This window comes from Taudactylus pleione, unplaced genomic scaffold (genome assembly GCF_031769625.1).
Source record: "Taudactylus pleione unplaced genomic scaffold, aTauple2 ptg001956l, whole genome shotgun sequence".
Lineage (NCBI taxonomy): Eukaryota > Metazoa > Chordata > Amphibia > Anura > Myobatrachidae > Taudactylus > Taudactylus pleione.
In genome coordinates, this window is record NW_028286352.1 from 602,734 (window position 1) to 622,685 (window position 19,952).

General features: G+C 43.4%; 1 protein-coding gene across 1 annotated transcript in view; it reads right to left on the reverse strand.

Moving 5' to 3' along the window:
• Positions 1–19,952, reverse strand: part of LOC148436094 (embryonic protein UVS.2-like) — a 47,244-nt gene that overhangs the window by 12,211 nt on the left and 15,081 nt on the right. Inside the window, exons 3-5 of the mRNA XM_088465276.1 lie at positions 13,502–13,680; positions 13,309–13,390; positions 13,017–13,144 (exon numbers count right to left, since the gene is read on the reverse strand). Of these exons, the coding sequence (XP_088321402.1) occupies positions 13,017–13,144; positions 13,309–13,390; positions 13,502–13,680 (389 nt within the window). The remainder of the gene's footprint in view (positions 1–13,016; positions 13,145–13,308; positions 13,391–13,501; positions 13,681–19,952) is intronic.

A 19,952-nucleotide genomic window follows, 5' to 3' on the forward strand; every position in this document is an offset into this window, starting at 1 on the left:
TCAGCTGACCGGCCAGACTGTCAGGGAAGGAAGGATAGTCAGAGAAGGAAGTGTCATGTTGGCGCCCATGACAGGAACTCCGATCCCCGCGCACCAGGCTGCCCGAGACACCAGCATCAGGGAGAATGCTCAGCACCTCCCACATCGCCGCACCACCCACCCGACTGCCCGGGAAGTCAGAGGAAGCCGGCGGGACGGTAAGGGACAGCCGATCCCTGGCTGAACTCTGACAGGAATATTTTGACAACCGGACAAAAACCAACCTACAAGTGTCCAAATCTTCTTTTAAGCGTCCAAGAACGTTTGATCCTATGTCCAATAATGCTAGCCTAAAAACGTTTGAGAGTTGTAGATCAGGAATGTAGACATGAGGCTAAAAACTATAAATCTTATGATAATTTGAGTACAGCTGAAAGAAGGGTGCTGAAAGCCTTGCAAGAGGATTCTTCTGTGGTATTCTGCAATGCAGATAAGGGTGGGGCGGTAGTGTTACAGAATTTTGACCAATATAATCGAGAAATCAAAGATAGTTATCTGACATCTGACATATAGAAAGGTTGATTTGATCCAGTATTCGGTTTTAAAAAACAAGTTGATGAGTTGCTGAATATGGGCCATATCCAGGTATAGAACAGTGAGGAGACAATATTTTATATCGAACAGTGGAATACCCGATTTGTCACATATTATATACATTACCAAAGATTCATAAGTCCCTCGCTGACCTCCCTGAAAGACCCATAATTTTGGCCAGAGGCTCCCTGCTCCAGCCGCTGGTAAAATATATAGACCATTTTCTTCAACCTATTGTGACATCGAATTTGAAGGATACGGGACATTTCCTGAGGGAGTTGAGACTGTTGGGCATTGTACCATCTGACTGTAGATTAGGCACCATGGATGTTTGTTCTCTATATACCGTGATTCTCCATGAAGGGGGGATCCAGGCGGTTGAAGAGGCACTTTTGATTGGTCCATATGAGGGACCTCCAATTGAGTTCCTGATATCATTAGTACATGCAGTGTTGGGACTGAATTATTTTATGTATCAAGGTGATTGGTTTATTCAATTAACAGGGACCGCTATGGGTTCAAACCTGGCGCCATCCTATGGCAATATTTTCATGCACCAGTATGAGTGGAGACACATCTTTGAACACTTTTCTGATTAGTTGTTTTTTTTTTAAGAGATTTATTGATGACATTTTTGTCATATGGATGGGCAATATAGACTCTTTTTTTGCAATGGTGGACTTTTTGAATCACCTAGACACCCCCATTCGATTCACAGCTGCAGTTGACCACTCCCAGATGCATTTTCTTGATGTTACTATAAGGCAGGAATATGCTTTAGGCTATACATTATATAGGAAGGAGACAAACAGGAATACACTTCTGTGGGCTTTCAGTCATCACCCTGATCCCTTAATATCCAACTTACCTGTATCACAACTTGTAAGGGTGTTAATAAATAATTCAAACCCAGACTGGGCAGAACGACAATTAGTGGAATGCCACAATAGGTTTTTGGAGCGAGGGTACAAAAAGAAGGATATTGAGAGATGCCTCACTAGAGCTAAGGCAATTGTCGGTGGTGAACAGGTTGGAGTGAAAAGAATGGAATCCGATAAAGTGTTTTTGGGACAACATTGTAACACAAACTTAAAGGCCACACAAAGATCAATTAAGGGAAACTGTCCGTTAATCACTACAGACCCAGCATTTAAATGCCTGAAGGATAAAGCTCCACTGTTAAGTGTGAGCAGAGGTCGCAATTTAAAAGATATGTTGTTAAGACCAGATTTGTGTCCAGGAAGTTTAAGAAAGGAAAATTGGCTGTCACTGAATAAAGGCTTCCACAAATGTTTGGGATGCATGACATGTAGATCCCTTATCACTGGAAAATTCTTCTGCCATCCACATAGTGGACAGAAAATTTATTTGAAACATAGGCTTTCGTGCCATTTGGATCATGTGATCTATTTCCTCACATGCCCTTGTTGGCTGATGTATGTGGGGAAAACGATCCGTACATTTAAGGAACGGATGTCGCAGCACTGTTCTTCCATCCGTCTCGCATATACTACGGGTACCATGGATAAACCTATAGCGTTGCATTTTTTGAAAGAACATCATCAGCTAACAACTTTGCGCTATATGATAAATGATTGGATTCCACCACCGGTTCGAGGTGGTGACAGAGATTTGTTGCTATTAAAAAGAGAAGCTAGGTAGATTCACCAACTGGATAGGGTGGCCCCGAGAGGACTGAACGAGATGAATCCTCTAAATATCTTTATATAGCTATCATGGTTTTGGACCCTTCCTATGATTTAAAAGTAGCTGTTGCTTATATATATATATTTTGTGTACATTAATATGCATGTTTGCTTGTAAGTGTGTTCAGTGCCTATATGTTCCACAAGGGTATTTTTGTATTTTTTATTATTTTTTTGTATACATGTGTGTGTGTGTATATATATATATATATATATATATATATATATATATGCATTTCTCCATATATTGAATTTGTTGTATTGTTCATACATTATTCTTTAATATTATTATTATTTTTGTAGTTTAGATATAAGTAAAATTAGTATCAGCTGATTTTCACTGTATTTACTTGAGTGTCCAGAGATATTTCCTATAGACTTAGCCCATTTGGGTCTTGTTGCTATGGTGATGAGAACTGGCTTGCAGTTCACTGAGAATGGGAAAGGAACGCAAGGCCCGTATGAACGGGCACTAGATGGCTTGGTGAAGCTCTAGAGCGAAATAATCCTATGTTCATAGCAGATGCAGCGTGATGGCTAGTTATACTAAAGGTGCATACACACACAACGATTATTTGAACGATTATCGTTAAACGATATTGTTTAACGATAATCGTTTGAAAAAATCGTTCACTTTCTGAGTCAAACGATGAACGATCATTGTTCATGCGCATTCACATTTGTAGTTTAGTCAGACTTGTCAACTCAACGATTTTCATTAAGTTAATATGCAAAAATCGTTTGTAGTTCATAAAAATCGTTCATTACATTTAAATGAACATAGTAAATGAACAACTTTAGTAAACGATTTTAGTTCATTTTTTCAAGGTAGAAAATAGTTTACTAAAATCGTTTAACTAAATCGTTGTGTGTGTATGCACCTTTAGAGTGTGACAGCTACACGTGTAATCACAGGCAAAACCTGGAATTGGACCTAAGCGGCACCTGTATGATTGCCGCGATGTGCAGCTTACGGTTTGCGTTCCAGTATGGTGGAACGCACGCCAGGGTAACACGTTGTGAATGAGCATCTGGTCATCCTGATGCTCTTCTGTTGATAATGTAAGTGGAGCTCTACATAGAAAATACATATGGATGTGCCTTTTATGAAGTTTTGTCGAATGATACAAGTGTTTGATATTGGCTTTGCTTCTTGTGCTAATCAGGGGGTGTGTCTATTTGGGCAGGTGGTATGGCTGGCTACTTACACACTCTGGGTTCTGGTCTTGACAAAGGGCCCTGTGTGGCCCGAAACATCAACATCTGCATTTTTATGATGATGTGAGTAATTAAATTATCCTTATTTTGCCTGCATCATGAGGAGTGTCCTCTCTCTCTCTCTCCCTCTATATATATATATATATATATATATATATATATACAGTGATTGGGATATTAGAGATATGTGTGGAACCCCGTGTTTTGGTTCTACATTAATTCATCATCGAGTTTGGTTTTGGCAAAACCATCAAGTGTTTTGGTTTGGGTTTGGATTTCACAAAATAGACTAAAATCATGTAATTTGGACCTGTTTACATGCAATCAAAAACCTGGGTTTGGTTTTTAAATCTGAGTTCCAAACTGACAACAGACCCAAGCCGGGACTCTGTTCTACTTGGATCCCCAAAGTGATTCTTGACTAGGAATTGATTTGACCCAAAACCCCTAAGTTGGAGTTTCAGGAAAACAAAAACCACACATCTCTAATATATATGCACCAACATTCCTGATAGACAGTATATTGAACACAATTTATTAGAGATGAGCGGGTCCGGTTCTCTGAGAACCGGACCCACCCGAACTTCATGTTCTGACACGAGATCCGAGTCCGGGTTAGGTTTTCCTGCCTGACTTGGGTCCGAACATGAGGCAAAATGCATCATCCTCCTGCTGTCGGTCAGACCACTGTATAAGTGTGCTGATATGAAGGACGATCAAACGAGAGGAGAGCAGGAACCACATAACAGTCTTGCAGCTGCTGCCAGCAGTCATGATGATGAAAGACCGTCAACGTAATCTACAAAGACTGATGGTTCTGCATCTTATGATGATGTAAGCCCTTCTCCATATAGAAGTGTCAAAAAAATTTAAATCGCTAAGACACATGAGTCAACTGTGTGCTCAGAAAAGTCACAGATCCCTGAGAGTTCAAGTGTGTCACTGGTTGCAATGTATGAGCCTGACCTTTCGAATACTGTACTTGAAGAGGATCCTCCTTCCAACATTTGTGTGCTCTCAGCAAATGTGTGGATAAGCAGCACAAGTCAACATGCTGACATAGCAATTGAGGATGCTTCCGTGGAATTGCACCAGGAGGATGAGGAGGATATTTCTGTAGTTGGCACTAACAAGGATGATGAGGATGCTGATGATGAGGATTTTGTGTAAATCAGGCAACCGTTGTTGCCAATAGTATGAAAAAGCCACTTCTCATGTGTGGAATTATTTTTGCCCAAATACAGACAACAGTTGTCAATCCATCTGTAACGTTTGCCAAGCAAGAGTGAGTGGAGGTAAGGACCTTAACCATCTAGGTACCTCCCCCATGTTACGTCACTTGCAGCACATTCATCAAATTCCAAATTATTTGCAAAATTCAGAAACTTTCGCTAAAAACTTAACAATCAGTCTAACGTCACCTAGCTGCTCCCTTCTCTCTGTTTGATCCATCTGCCTGCAATCTCCACCACCAACACCTTCATTATCAACCTCTTCATTTGTGATTGGAAGTAGTCCTGCTGCATCCAGTCTCATAAGCATGACTGACTCCTCTCCTATCCGTGATTCCTCAGAAGGATCCTTGAGTGCTCCGCCTGTTGTTGTTGCTGCTGTTGTGAGTGGATCTTCATCCCAGAAGGGGACAAGGAAGACTACTTTTAGTAGTTTAACAAAACAATTGACTGTCAAACAATCCTTTGCAAGGGGGAACAAGTATGACAGCAGTCACCCAGTTACACAGCGGATTACTGACGCCATAACAGCTATGCTGGTTTTAGATGTGTGTCCAGTATCCGCCATTAATGCAGTGGGTTTTAGACAGTTAAATGAGGTCCTGTGTCCCCGACACCATGTCCCTTTTAGATTCTACTTCACTAGAACAGCAATTCCCAGTCTGTACAAGGACATTAAAAAAAACCTTATTAGTGTCCTCTGAAATGCAGTTGTTCTCACTGTGTCATCAATCGCTTGAAGCACCTATGTGTGTGAAACGCACTGAATTAAAGAGCTGAGGTATCATCTTCAAACTTCATTTTGAAGATAAAACTCGATCCTATTACATTTGGCCCGCAAAGTTTGTTCCTACAGACTTCAAAGGGACATGGCTCTTGTACAGGGACCATGATACACATTTATGTTATAGGTGTGTGACCAGGGTTTTACTGATGAGTCTATTTTATATGCTTTATAAGATGTTCCGACGTAGGTCCAGGGAGTATTTTAAAGTCAATACCCTGGAGTCACAACAAAATGGCACACAGCATACAATCTGACCTCTACATTATTATTAATAATAATAATAATAATAATAATAATATTATTATTATTATTATTAATAATAATATTATTATTATTATTTCCAAATCACTTTTCTCCTGCTAGGACACAAATAGGGGTATTCAATATGGAGCGAAAAGTCATTTTTTGCAATAATTTGGCAGGTTCGAAAAGTCTTTGGAAAAAAATGGGGATAACTTTTCACCACTGAATAGGTGACAAAAAAAAGTGCAGAATTGGGGTTTAGGGGTGCAGGCTTAAAAAAAATAGCCTGCACCCCTGGGAATGACATTTTAAAAATAACTGTCAAACAAAGTTTTAAAAAAAAAATAGGGACACCCCAAAAAATTTGTTTAAAAATTGGGGTGAAAAAAAAAAAAAATGGGAAAAAAAAGTGTTTAAAAACAGGGAAATAGGTTCAGGGCTATTCTGCAAATATTCGGCAGGTGTATTCTAGAATAGGCTATTAGCGGCAGGCGCATAGTTGCAGAATTTTTTAAAACTTACTTTAGGGACATAAAAATATGCTAGTACCCATTTTCTTTTACCCCAAATTTGATGGGACCACTTAAAAAAACGAAAAATATAACCTAAGTGCTCTTCTGCAACACTTCTTCAATGTCGGAAAAAAACACCTGCTACGGCTATTTAAATCCCCGACTTTCATTTGCAGGCTAAAACGGGGGTACCCATAGTGATCCCCTATGTTTTTACAACTTTAGGGGGGTCCTACAATTTATTCAAGGAAAATTTTGTTTTTTTACGCAGATCGCACTTCGCAGTTTGCCGTTTTCGTAGCTTTTATATTGTATACTGGGATAAAGCGGGCGCGCGCCCGATACTTTATCCCAGGAAAATCTCTGATGTGGAGCGAAAAAGTCCAGCACGAACTTTTCGCTCCCATATTGAATACCCCTCAAAGTGCTTAAATACTTGGGGCATAGCACAATATTATATAGCTTTTTTTGTGTGTGTTAGGCCTCTCTCCCTTGTGTTGCTGTAACTCCACATACTATTGCATTTTGCTTTAGCCATACTGTACCTCCCAACTATCCAGCTTCTGGCGGGACAGTCCTGCTATTCAGGTACTGTCTGCCATCCCACCCACGGTGGAGGGAAGTTGGGAGAAATCATGGCATTTCTTCACTGTGCAGGGATCGCCTGGGGGCAGCCTCGCATCTCCGGGGAGTGATATAACGGAATCATGCCATAAGACAACGGCCCCTTTACGAATAGACCATGCCCCTTTTTCAAGTGCGCGCACCTTTGGTGTGCGGTTTTCCCGACCACTGAATCACCAATGTTGGGAGGAATGCTTTAGCCTTGACTACTAATTGTATGCTAATCCCGCCTACTTTTATATTAGCCCCACCTACTGTTTTTGGTCCCACCTACATGAGGCCACTTCAAAAAATATTTCCGGGCCACTTTAAATTCCCAATCCGCCCCATTCTTTGAAGCACACAATTTTCCAAAGGGCTACTGAAAAGAAACCATCGATTTGTTTGACAAGGTGCTGTTCGTTGGCCGCAAATTGGTAAATGGCACCTAACCACTGCTTCACCCAAAATGGTGTGAGCTCATGACAGTGGACCCAATTGATCTGGCCATAAACACTCCTTCTACCCGACACGTTTCATCCTTCAGCAGGACGAAACGTCATCCTGTCAGTAAGTATTGCCATCAGCATCCCATCAGTAAGTATTGTGGTTAGGGGGAAGGTTAGGTTTAGGCACTAAGGGGGAGGTTTAGGTTTAGGCTGTGGGGAGGGAGGGGTAGAAGTAGGTGAAGGAGTTCATACTTACCTCCTTCTGTCGGGATGCCGGCATCGGCATTCTGACCACTGGGATCCTAAGCGGCGGTATTCCGTGCCCAACCCAGGCCAACAACTCTATTTATCAGCAACTATTCTATTACACCAGCCACAATGTACAGGAAGTACTTACTAGGACAATTTAATAAAAGCCACAAAACTCACCTTTTAATAGTGTTTACAGGTTTGACAATTTATCATTAGCATTTATATTTTGCAGCTTTTAATCAGTATAATAAAGTTAAATATTAATAATACACAATAGTGCAAGATTGCATTACCAAATACTTTCCTTTTTTCTCACTTATTTACATTGACAATGACATCCACAACCTGCCGCCATAAACATCTATCATACAAATCCCGCCAATATATTTATATTTCTCTTCTTCTGCTTCTATTAGCTGGTGACATAGCACCAAATCCAGGCCCAACACAGATGCCACACCCACAACGAGCTATAAATCCAGCTAACCTTATAAATATTGCGTGCCTCCCCTCCAAGTCACTAAAATGTGCCTTATGGAATGCACGCTCTGTCTGCAACAAACTAACATCCATCCATGACCTCTTTATTTCAACTAACCTCAACCTTCTGGCGATAACAGAAACATGGCTCACGCAATCAGACGCTGTCTCCCCTGCTGCACTTTCATATGGTAACCTACACTTCTCACACACCTCCAGGCCTGGTAATTGTAAAGGAGGTGGGGTAGGACTACTACTCTCCCAATCTTTTACATACACAGTTCTCCCACAGGTACCTTCACTCACATTTACATCATTTGAAGAACATTGTATCAGGACTTTCACCCCTTTCTCTCTGCGAGTTGCTGTTATCTATCGCCCACCTGGGCCACCTGAACAATTTCTGGAACATTTTTCTGCCTGGCTCCCTCACTTCCTATCCTCTGACATCTCCACCATCATTATGGGTGATTTCAATATCCCCATTGACAGTCCACAATCTCCTCATGCCTCCAAACTACTCTCTCTAACCTCCTCTCTTGGCCTCTCCCAATGGACTGACTCCGCTACTCATAAGGAGGGCCACTGCCTTGATCTTGTATTCACCCGACTATGCTCAGTCTCTGATTTCACTAATGCTCCTCTCCCTCTATCAGATCACAACCTTATCACCTGCACACTCTCCTCAATTACATCAACCTCAACGTCAGTGAAATCAACCAAACCTCGTAAAACCCACAGAAATATTAATGCTATTAACTTTCATCAACTATCTACCTCTCTACAACAGCAACTCTCACCAATTTCTACATTCACTTCTCCTGAGACTGCTGCATCACACTTAAACCAGATTCTAGAAAAAGCCCTTGATGAAGTAGCTCCAGCTACGCATCACACACCACGTAAACTTAGACGTCAACCGTGGCATTCTAACTTTACAAGGCATCTACAAAAACTCTCACGTAAAGTAGAACGTCAGTGGCGAAAGTCTCATACTCCAAGTGACTTCCTCACATATAAGACTATCTACAACTCTTATCGTACTGCTCTGGACACTGCCAAACAAACATATTTCCAATCTCTTATCTCTGCTCAAGCCTCTAACCCCAAGCGACTTTTTAATACATTTAAACTGCTTCTTACCCCTCCCTCACCCAAACCACCTGCTACTATCTGTGCACAAGATTTTGCTTCCTATTTTAGGGACAAGATTGATGAGATCCGAAATGAAATGGTATGCTCTTCCACAGCTAGTGACCTGCTCAATTCGCTACCAGTATCCTCTGGCACATTCTCTTCATTTGATCTCACAAATGAAGATGAAGTATCTTTCCTCTTCTCATCCTCCTACTCTATTACCTCTCCTCTAGATCCTATACCCTCACAAATCAGTAAAGCTCTGTCTCCTGTGCTTATCCCAACCCTAACTAAAATCTGTAATCTCTCTCTCTACTGGCATCTTTCCATCACTGTTCAAGCATGCAGTGATTACTCCTATTCTGAAAAAACAACACTCTGACCCCAACACTCTTTCAAATTACCGTCCTATCTCCCAGCTCCCATGCCCCTCCAAGCTACTTGAGAGACTTGTCTACACTCGCCTCTAACACTTTCTTAACTCACACAACCTATTGGACCCACTAAAGTCCGGCTTCCGTTCCCAACACTCCACAGAGACAGCACTGACTAAGGTAGTAAATGATCTGGTCACTGCCAAGGCTAAAGGCCATTACTCACTCCTAATTCTTCTAGATCTCTCTGCTGCTTTTGACACTGTTGACCACTCTCTTCTCATACAAACACTACAATCCCTAGGTTTTAAGGACACTGCTCTTTCTTGGTTCTCTTCCTACCTATCTGATCGCTCTTTCACTGTTCGTTTTTCTGATTCTGCCTCCTCTTCGCTACCTCTATCAGTTGGAGTACCTCTCAAGGCTCTGTGTTAGGGCCTCTGTTATTCTCAATCTATACCTCCTCTCTTGGCAAACTAATCAGCTCTTTTGGATTTCAGTACCATCTGTATGCGGATGATACTCAAATCTACCTATCTTCCCCAGATTTATCACCAACTGTACTGGTCCGTGTCACTGAATGTCTTTCTGCAATTTCATCTTGGATGTCATCTCGCCACCTGAAACTTAATATTTCTAAAACAGAATTAATTATATTTCCACCAGCCAACAACAGTTACCAACATGATCTCTCTATCACAGTTGATAAGTCGACAATCCACCCTGCCCCACAAGCTCGCTGCCTTGGTGTCATCCTTGACTCTGAACTGTCCTTTGTTCCCCACATTCAATCTGTCTCTAAATCATGTTACATAGGAAAACTGAGGGAAAAGAAACTCAAAACCAGAACAATTTCTGAACAACAAGAAGCAACATACTTATGTGAATGAACAAAATCAACATCTTCTGCTGTATGCATATCCAGGCAACTACTTACTGCACTCACTGCTTGGACACTGCAAGTGCTCCCCTGTCTGTGTGCTGCTCTTGTTGATTGATCTTTGTTGATCAGAACACTTCAGACTGGATCAGCTCAGATACATTGTAATTTTGTCCTCATTCATTTTGTATTGCCTTTTCCAATTGTGTCACATCTATCCACTTTAATCATTTGTTTAAAAACTAATTCCTGCACCCACTACTCACATACCTCTCCTTTATATATCACTTTTGGAGCTGTGCTCATACATTAGCAGCACTGTTCTTTACATGTATTTTTGAACATTTAACAACTTTAATCCACACTGACTCTATATCTCACAGCCTCCACTCCAGTTTACATCTCAATTATTACCTTGTCCACAGCATGAACACCCTTACTTCACACAACCCCCATATTCTATGTCCACATAATCCTCTACTCTACTTTATCCATCCCTCTCTTCCCCCTCCTGTTTCCTCCACTTGCTGTTCTTCCTTTTTTTCTCTCATCAGTCTGCTTCCAACCCTCTGCTTCTTTCCCCCACCTCTGCTATACCTCCACTCTCAACCACCTCCCTCCATGGTCTTGTTACCCCACTACTAAGCCCCATTCCCTCCTCGTTCTGTCTGTCACCTCCAGGGCTGCCAAGAGAAATTCTGGGCCCGGGTACTGCAACATCCTGTGGGACCACATCATGTATGGCTGCACCCATTTGTGAGTGGGTCTAGCATGTGAGATGCACCCACTCACAGGAGCATGGCATAGCACCCAGCAGCTGGAACTAAAGTAGTCACTACTGTATTAGGATGGCGGGACAGTCCCATAATAGCTGCATTTCTTGTCAGGCTGTATATAGATGCTAAAATGTAACACACAAATTAAAGTGCTTCTACTTTACTTTGTACATCTCTCATGTAAATAACACAAACAATCTATTTTCTATCATAGAGATAGATGTATGAATGACTTAATTTTTACATAACATCAGGTCATCTTATACACACACATTCCGCAGCACATATCCTAACCCACTGCTCCATGCTCCTTCTTCACTATCTACCCCTCTGTGTCGCCCCTGTCTGTCTGCCCTTCCCCTTTAGAATGTAAGCTCTCACGAGCAGGGCCCTCATCCTCACGTGTTTCTCCTCCCCCTACTTATAGTATCATTTACTCCTAACTCCCCACAACGGCACCTAACACCTGGTTGCTCATGTCCTGCTGCTTGTGTTTTGCAGCTGAGTTTATAACCTTGTCCTGCATTGTTTTGTATTACTATTAACTGTTTTTCTTGTGTGCTCATTTATGTACTGTGTAAGGCGCTGCGGAACCTTTGTGGCGCCATATAAATAAAGGATAATAATAATAATAATAATAATAATAATAATAATAATAATAATAATAATACATCTAAAAAACATATCCAAAATTCGACAATATCTCACACAAGACACTGCTAAAACTCTAATCCATGCACTTATTATTTCCCGCCTTGACTATTGCAATAGTCTCCTTACTGGTCTTCCCAAAAACAGGCTATCGCCATTACAATCAATTATGAATGCAGCTGCAAGACTTATCTTCCTTGCCAAACGTTCATCGTCTGCTGCCCCGCTCTGTCAGTCCCTCCATTGGTTGCCGGTTTTCTACCGTATTCAATACAAAATACTCTTACTTACACATAAGGCTATTAACCAAACCACACCAACATACATCTCTTCACTCATCTCAAAATATCGCCCTACCCGACCTCTCCGCTCAGCACAAGATCTGCGTCTCTTATCCCCATGCATTACTTGCTCCCACTCACGATTACAGGACTTTCTTAGGGCTGCACCCACTCTATGGAATGCCTTACCACGCAAAATACGACTTTCCCCTAGTCTCCAATCCTTCAAGCGATCCCTGAAAACTGACCTCTTCAGGCAAGCTTATCAGATCCCAGAACCGCCCACACAACATTCATAGTTTACATATCTAATTACATCCCCTTTTACAGTCCACACATAACCTCACACATTGTCTTTCTCTCACATCCTCATGACATTTGGCCGACATTCCTGTGTGACTGGATCATGCAGCCAACCAAGAAACTGTGCATTGTGGCTGGACCAAGATGCAATATATAGCACCTATCCTTGTGTATTACTGCCTATTTCCCTATAGATTGTAAGCTTGCGAGCAGGGCCTTCCTACCTATATATCTGTCTGTTATTACCCAGTTTTGTTCTATCAATGTTGACAATTGTAAAGCGCAACGGAATATGCTGCGCTATATAAGAAACTGTTAATAAATAAATAAAATAAATATGTACAATATTTTCTATAGTATTCTAGGGAGCACCATTTAGCAACAATATGATGTAAACTGGATTATTAGTTTGGGAAGCAGTGTTTTATCTAATATACAGTATACATAATTTTACCTATTTTGTGGATTATCCATATTTATCCATCTTTCTTCACAAAACCCATCAAAATTGACTTGTGTTCAATTCCTAATAAGCCTCTATATAGTAACCAATACTTACTGCACTGGTAGAGTCGATTAATTTTGGCAACATCCAAGATACTCAGTCCATTCCTTTGGCCAATGGGTACAGTAGGGTCAGGCTTTGGTACAATGGTTGGTTGGTTGGAGGTGTTAGAGTAGGCATACCTGCCACATAGACAAGAGACATAACAGTATCCAATGGTCATTAGTGCAACCCAGAAGTATACATTATACAAGGGACTATTGTAACAGCAATGTGTTCTAATGACTTTCCAGCACCATCACCTATCATTTAATAACACTGTTCATGGCAAAATGCAACAACTTACTTGTCGTAATGCATCACAGAGCCATAATCATAAGCCAGACCCAGGTTGTTAGTGTTTTGTATGACAAAATTTTGCACATTTTCTGTAACAGGAAATCTCTGATTATTACACATCACATTACAGTGTAAACACATTTTCTTTAAGTAATAAAAATATGTAATCGGTATTAGAGTAATTGCCTTGTGCATTGTACCTGGTGAGATGTACTGTAACATGATGGTGACATAGTCATCACGGTCACTCCTTGTATGCTCATGGTAAAATCCCAGGGCGTGATCTAGTTCATGTTGTATGATCCCTCTGTACATGCAGCCATAACGATCCAATCCAACCATCTGGGCTCCACCTGTTCGCCCAACATAGGACGTACAGCTAGAAGAAGAGAGAAAGTTATAGCAGTCTGTTCCACGTCTACAGCCAGTGGCGGTTCTAGGGGCGGGCTAACAGGGCCATCGCCCGGAGCGCCGGCCCCTAGAGGGCTCCACTGAGTCCCCAGGAGAAGAAAAAAAAATCCTAGAAAAAAAAAAAACCAGCGCCGGTCCCCCCGCTAGCTGCTGCAGGGAGGCTGTATTTGCCGGGCGCCCACTGATATTTGTTATCAGCGGGCACCCGGCTCCATCCCTGCAGCAGCAGCCGAAAGCCGGGGCTCACTCCTGAGAGTGCACTACGGGAGGGATGTCATGACTTCTCTCCCATAGATCTGTGGTGTTGTCGCGTCGGACCAGATGGCAGCTGACGCAGGAGCGGGGCTTAAGGTAAGCATTGTGTTTGTATTTTAATTGTATTTTTTTTTTCAATAGGGAGGCATGGGGGCATGGCTATAGGGGGGATTACTATAGGGGTCATTACTACTGGGGGCATGGCTATAGGGGGACATTACTACTGGGGGCATGGCTTTAGGGGGGATTACTATAGGGGGCATTACTGGGGGCATGGCTATAAGGGGGCATTACTACTAGGGATTTACTATAGGGGGCATTATTACTGGGGGCATGGCTATAGGGGTATTACTACTGGGGGTATAACTATAGGGGGGCATTACTACTAATGCATTACTAATGGGGGCATTAATATAGGGGGCATTACTACTGGAGGCACTTCTATAGGGGGCATTACTACTGTGGGCACTACTAATGGGGCATTACTATAGTGGGCATTACTACTGGAGGCACTACTATAGAGGGCATTACTACTGGGGGAACTACTAATGGGGGGGCATTACAAGTGTGGACACTACTATAGAGGGTATTACTACTATGGGCACTACTATAGGGGGCATTACCAATGGTGGCACTACTATAGGGGACATTACCAATGAGGGCATTAAAACTGTGGGCATTACCACTGCGGGCACTACTAATGAGGGCACTGCATGGGGGCACCACTACCGGGGCCATTGTATAAGTGGCACTACTATTGTGGGCATTGTACTAAGGGCACTACTACTGTGGGCATTGTATTAGGGCACTACTACTGTGGGCCTTGTGTATAAGGGGCACTAATTTGGGGACTACTGTGTGGCGTAATTTGAATTAGGGATAATGTATTATAAAGGGAATTACTGTGTGTGGCATAATGTGTTATACAGGCCATAACTGCGTGTGGCATAATGTGTTATACAGGGCATTACTGCATGTGGCATGTGTTATAAAGGCCATAACTGCGTGTGGCATAATGTGTTATACAGGTCATTACTGCATGTGGTATAGTGTGTTATACAGGGCATTACCGCGTGTGGCATAATGTGTTATACAGGCCATTACCGCGTGTGGCATAGTGTGTTATTCAGGCCATTACCGCGTGTGGCATAATGTGTTATACAGGTCATTACTGCGTGTGGTATAGTGTGTTATAAAGGGCATTACTACATGTTGCATAATGTGTTATAAAGGCCATTACTGCGTGTGGCATAATGTGTTATAAAGGGCATTACTGCGTGTGGCATAATGTGTTATACAGGGCATTACTGCGTGTGGCATAATGTGTTATAAAGGGCATTACTACATGTGGCATAATGTGTTATAAAGGCCATTACTGCGTGTGGCATAATGTGTTATACAGGCCATTACTGCATATGGCATAATGTGTTATACAGGGTATTACTGCGTGTGGCATAATGTGTTATAAAGGGCATTACTACGTGTGGCATAATGTGTTATACAGGGCATTACTGCGTGTGGCATAATGTGTTATACAGGCCATTACTGCGTGTGGCATAATGTGTTATACAGGCCATTACTGCGTGTGGCATAATGTGTTATACAGGGTATTACTGCGTGTGGCATAGTGTGTTATACAGGGTATTAGTGCGTGTGGCATAATGTGTTATACAGGGCATTACTGTGTGTGGCATAATGTGTTATACAGGCCATTACTGCGTGTGGCATAGTGTGTTATACAGGGTATTAGTGCGTGTGGCATAATGTGTTATACAGGCCATTACTGCGTGTGGCATAGTGTGTTATAAAGGGCATTACTACATGTGGCATAATGTGTTATAAAGGCCATTACTGCGTGTGGCATAATGTGTTATACAGGCCATTACTGCATGTGGCATAATGTGTTATACAGGGCATTACTGCATGTGGCATAATGTGTTATACAGGGCATTACTGCATGTGGCATAATGTGTTATACAGGGCATTACTGTGTGTGGTATAATGTGTTATACAGGGCATTACTGCGTGTGGAATGTGTTATACAGGGCATTACTGCATGTGGCATAATGTGTTATACAGGGCATTACTGCATGTGGCATAATGTGTTATACAGGGCATTACTGTGTGTGGTATAATGTGTTATACAGGGCATTACTGCGTGTGGAATGTGTTATAAAGGGCATTACTGTGTGTGGCATTATGTGTTATACAGGATATTACTGTGTAAGACATACCGTGTAAGGCGCATTACTGCACATGGCCATTATTCGCCACGAGGGGAGAGCTTGGGGAAAGCCCAGCACCTTCGTAAGTGCTGGGCACGCCCCATAGTGAGATGAATTGGGGGTGTCCCTCAAGGACACGCCCCCTCTCCGGAAGAGGAACGCCATCTAAAAAAAGTTGTTTTTTTCTTTATTTTTTTTTGGGGGGGGGGGGGAGCAACTGGGAACTTTCGCCTTGAGCTCCACAATGTCTAGAGCTGGCCCTGTCTACAGCACACTTTATACAGCAAAATAATACACATTTTGAGCCATTTGAGAAACAAAAAATGTTAGGAATATTAATAGACACTTGTGAATATTAAGTCTATTCTGCTTAGACTGTGAGCGTTTCAACCTCAAATGCAGAAGAGATGACGGGTTCCTCTGTTCCTTTCTGGGCCAGGAAAATAAAGTACTTAAAAAGAAACGTTACACAACTATTTCTAAAGTAAGGTTTGTAGAGTTACAAGAACAGGTGGGATGTAGTCAGCATCCTAATGGTCAGGATGTGACCAATCAGAATCCCGGTGCCGGCATCCCAACAGCAGTCTGAATCATGACCGCTGACATCCCAATGGTGAATATTGATCTTGGGGTTAGGCTCTAGGGGAGGGAATTAGGTTTAGGCTTTTGGAGGGGAGGGTTAGGCTGCAGTGGGGGGGTTAGGGTTAGGATGCGGAGGGGAGGGTTAGGCTGCAGTGGGGGGGTTAGGGTTAGGATGTGGAGGGGAGGGTTAGGCTGCAGTGGGGGGTTAGGATGCGGAGGGGAGGGTTAGGATGCGAAGAAGGTTAGGGTTAGGCTGCAGTGGGGGGTTAAGATGCGGAGGGGAGGGTTAGGGTTAGGCTGCAGTGGGGGGTTAGGGTTAGGATGCGGAGGGGAGGGTTAGGGTTAGGCTGCAGTGGGAGGTTAGGTTTCGGATGCAGAGGAGAGGGTTAGGGTTAGGCTGCAGTGGGAGGTTAGGGTTAGGATGCGGAGGGGAGGGTTAGGGTCAGGCTGCAGTGGGAGGTTAGGATTAGGATGCTGAGGGGAGGGTTAGGCTGCAGTGGGAGGTTAGGGTTAGGATGCGGAGGGGAGGGTTAGGGTCAGGCTGCAGTGGGATGTTAGGGTTAGGATGCGGAGGGAAGGGTTAGGGTTAGGATGCGGAGGGGAGGGTTAGGGTTATGCTGCGGGAAAGGTGAGATAGGGAGAGGGTTAGGGTAAGGGTTACTTACCAAATGCTGACTGTCGGGAGGCCACTGTCTGTTTCCTGACCGCTGGGATCCAATACCCAAACTGAACAGGATCATTATATTTTATTTTCTGACTATATACAGTGACTTGCAAAAGTATTCAACATCCTTAAAAGTCAAGAGATTTGTCTGTTTACAAATGAAGCTTAGGCAGATTGTTCCACAGTATTTTTATTCTGAACCAGGAGGCTCTTAACCACTTGCCTGGCATGGTCATATCAGATACGACCATACCAGACTGGGCTTTCCCTGACATGGTCATATCAGATACGACCAGTCAGAAAAGCTCAGTGGGCGGCTGCTGGAAGATGATCTTCTAGCAGCTGCCTATCTCAGAGGGACCTCCTGGTCCCTCCGTACTCTTCAATCATCCCCGTGTCCTCCTCTCCTTCCCCCAGCCCAGCTAGAGCCCGGTGCACATGGCTCCCACACCCGGCGGCTACAGAGAGGAAAGAGCAGCCGTCGGGAATATACAAACCAACAGCGCGCTGTCGGCGCTGTTATCTCCCACCCCCGCCCTCCAAGCGGCAGCCCGTTGGCTGTTGAGGTCAGAGAAGCCGTCGGGAAAATACATACCAGCGTGCTGTCGGCGCTATCTTTTCTCCCCCTGCCCTGCCAGTGACAGCCCGGCAAAGCCTCACCGGTGGCTGCAAAGTGTACAAAGCAGCCGCCGGGCGGGCAAGGAAGCCTCTCCCTGTCACAAATTGTGTCTGTGAGTTAAATGTCTCAGGTGATGAGCTGGATTCAGCAGGGACCGGCTTGGCTGGAATCATGGATTACGTTAATAGCTCTATTGCATAAGAATTGTGTAGCAGTGAGAACTGCCTTTGATGATAAATGACAGGAACTAGAAACGTAGGAGTGGAAAAGTAGGAAACTTGGAGGAAATGGACCGGGACTGGCTGGGAGGTTTACTGAGCTGGACGGGATACCAGTAAATGGGCTTGCAGACGGATGGTAGGAAACTGATGACAGCATGGGACTGTGCTGATGTAGCAGTGATGGTGCTGATGTCACTGATGAAGTGATGGCAACTCAGGAGCTGCTAGGTGCGGCTAGGAAGCTGAAAGCAGGACGATGGTAGCAAGGAACTACTTGGTGCAGCGGAAAAGCCGTAAGGTGAACGATGGTAGCATGGGAGCTACTTGGAGCAGCTAGGGAGCCGTGAGGTGAACGACGGTAGCACGGAAGCTACTTGGAGCGGCTAGGGAGCCGTGAGGTGAGTGATGGCAGCACAGGCTACTTGGGGCGGCTAGGGAGCCATGAGGTGAACGATGGTAGCACAGGCTACTTGGTGCAGCTAGGGAGCTGTGAGGTGGTTGATGGTAGCATGGAAACTACTTGAAGTGGCTAGGGAGCCGTGAGGTGAGTGATGGTAGCACATGCTACTTGGTGCGGCTAGGGAGCCGTGAGGTGAAACGATGGTAGCAAGGGCTACTTGGTGCGGCTAGGGAAGCCGTATGTAGAATCAGTAGACAACTGGACTCCAGGTATAATGGAGGTTGGCTGTAATTCCGGATAGGACTGGAGGGTAACTGGAAGCAGGATTGCTGAATGTTCTGGTCTAGGAACGCAGCAGGATTTCTGGATGAACTGGTCTAGGAACCAGCAGGAGCCTGGGATACCCTTGTACACAGAAGAAGCACGAACCATACACCACGGGAAGTAACGAGAAGTTCAGGCCCAGAATGCTATCAGGGGAGGATATATATACCCTGGGTCTGGCTGCAATTGGTGGATATGGACAGGTGGTCTAGCAGTAGCATTCTGAGTGGTGGAAGGCACAACATGCAGAGGGAGAACTCATCTCTGCAGCACTGAGAATCAGAACCACACCTGCGATTCCAATCAAGACTAGCAATGCTCACAGACAGAGGAGAGCACAGGTGAAATAATCACTGTGGAAAGGAGAGCACAGTCTAAATACACACACAGCAGTGTTACAGCCAGCATAATTAAGAGCAGATCTCCCAGGTGAATTGCACACACAAATCCATGGAGCAGCTGGCAGAGGTAAGTCTCAAGGCAAAAAACTAGCCAGGGTTGTGACACTCCCTCCCCAAGCCCTGCCTAGAGTCATCCCAGGGGACAGCCCAGTGTAAAGCTCCACCCCTCAATGCATACCATGCACTCAGCAGGAGCTATAAGCAGCAGAGCACTGGCCTCATATATATATATATATATATATATATATATATATGTATGTCTATGTGTATATATATATATATATATATATGTATGTCTATGTGTATATATATATATATATATATATATATGTCTATGTGTGTGTATATATATATATATATATATATATATATATATATATACACATAGACATACATATATATATATATATATATATATATATATATTAGGGGTGTGCACCGGCCACTTTTCGTGTTTTGGTTTTGGATCTGGATCTTTCTTCGTGTTTTGGATCTGGATTGGTTTTGCCCAAACCACCCTTCCGTGTTTTGGGTTCTGGGTTTTGTGTT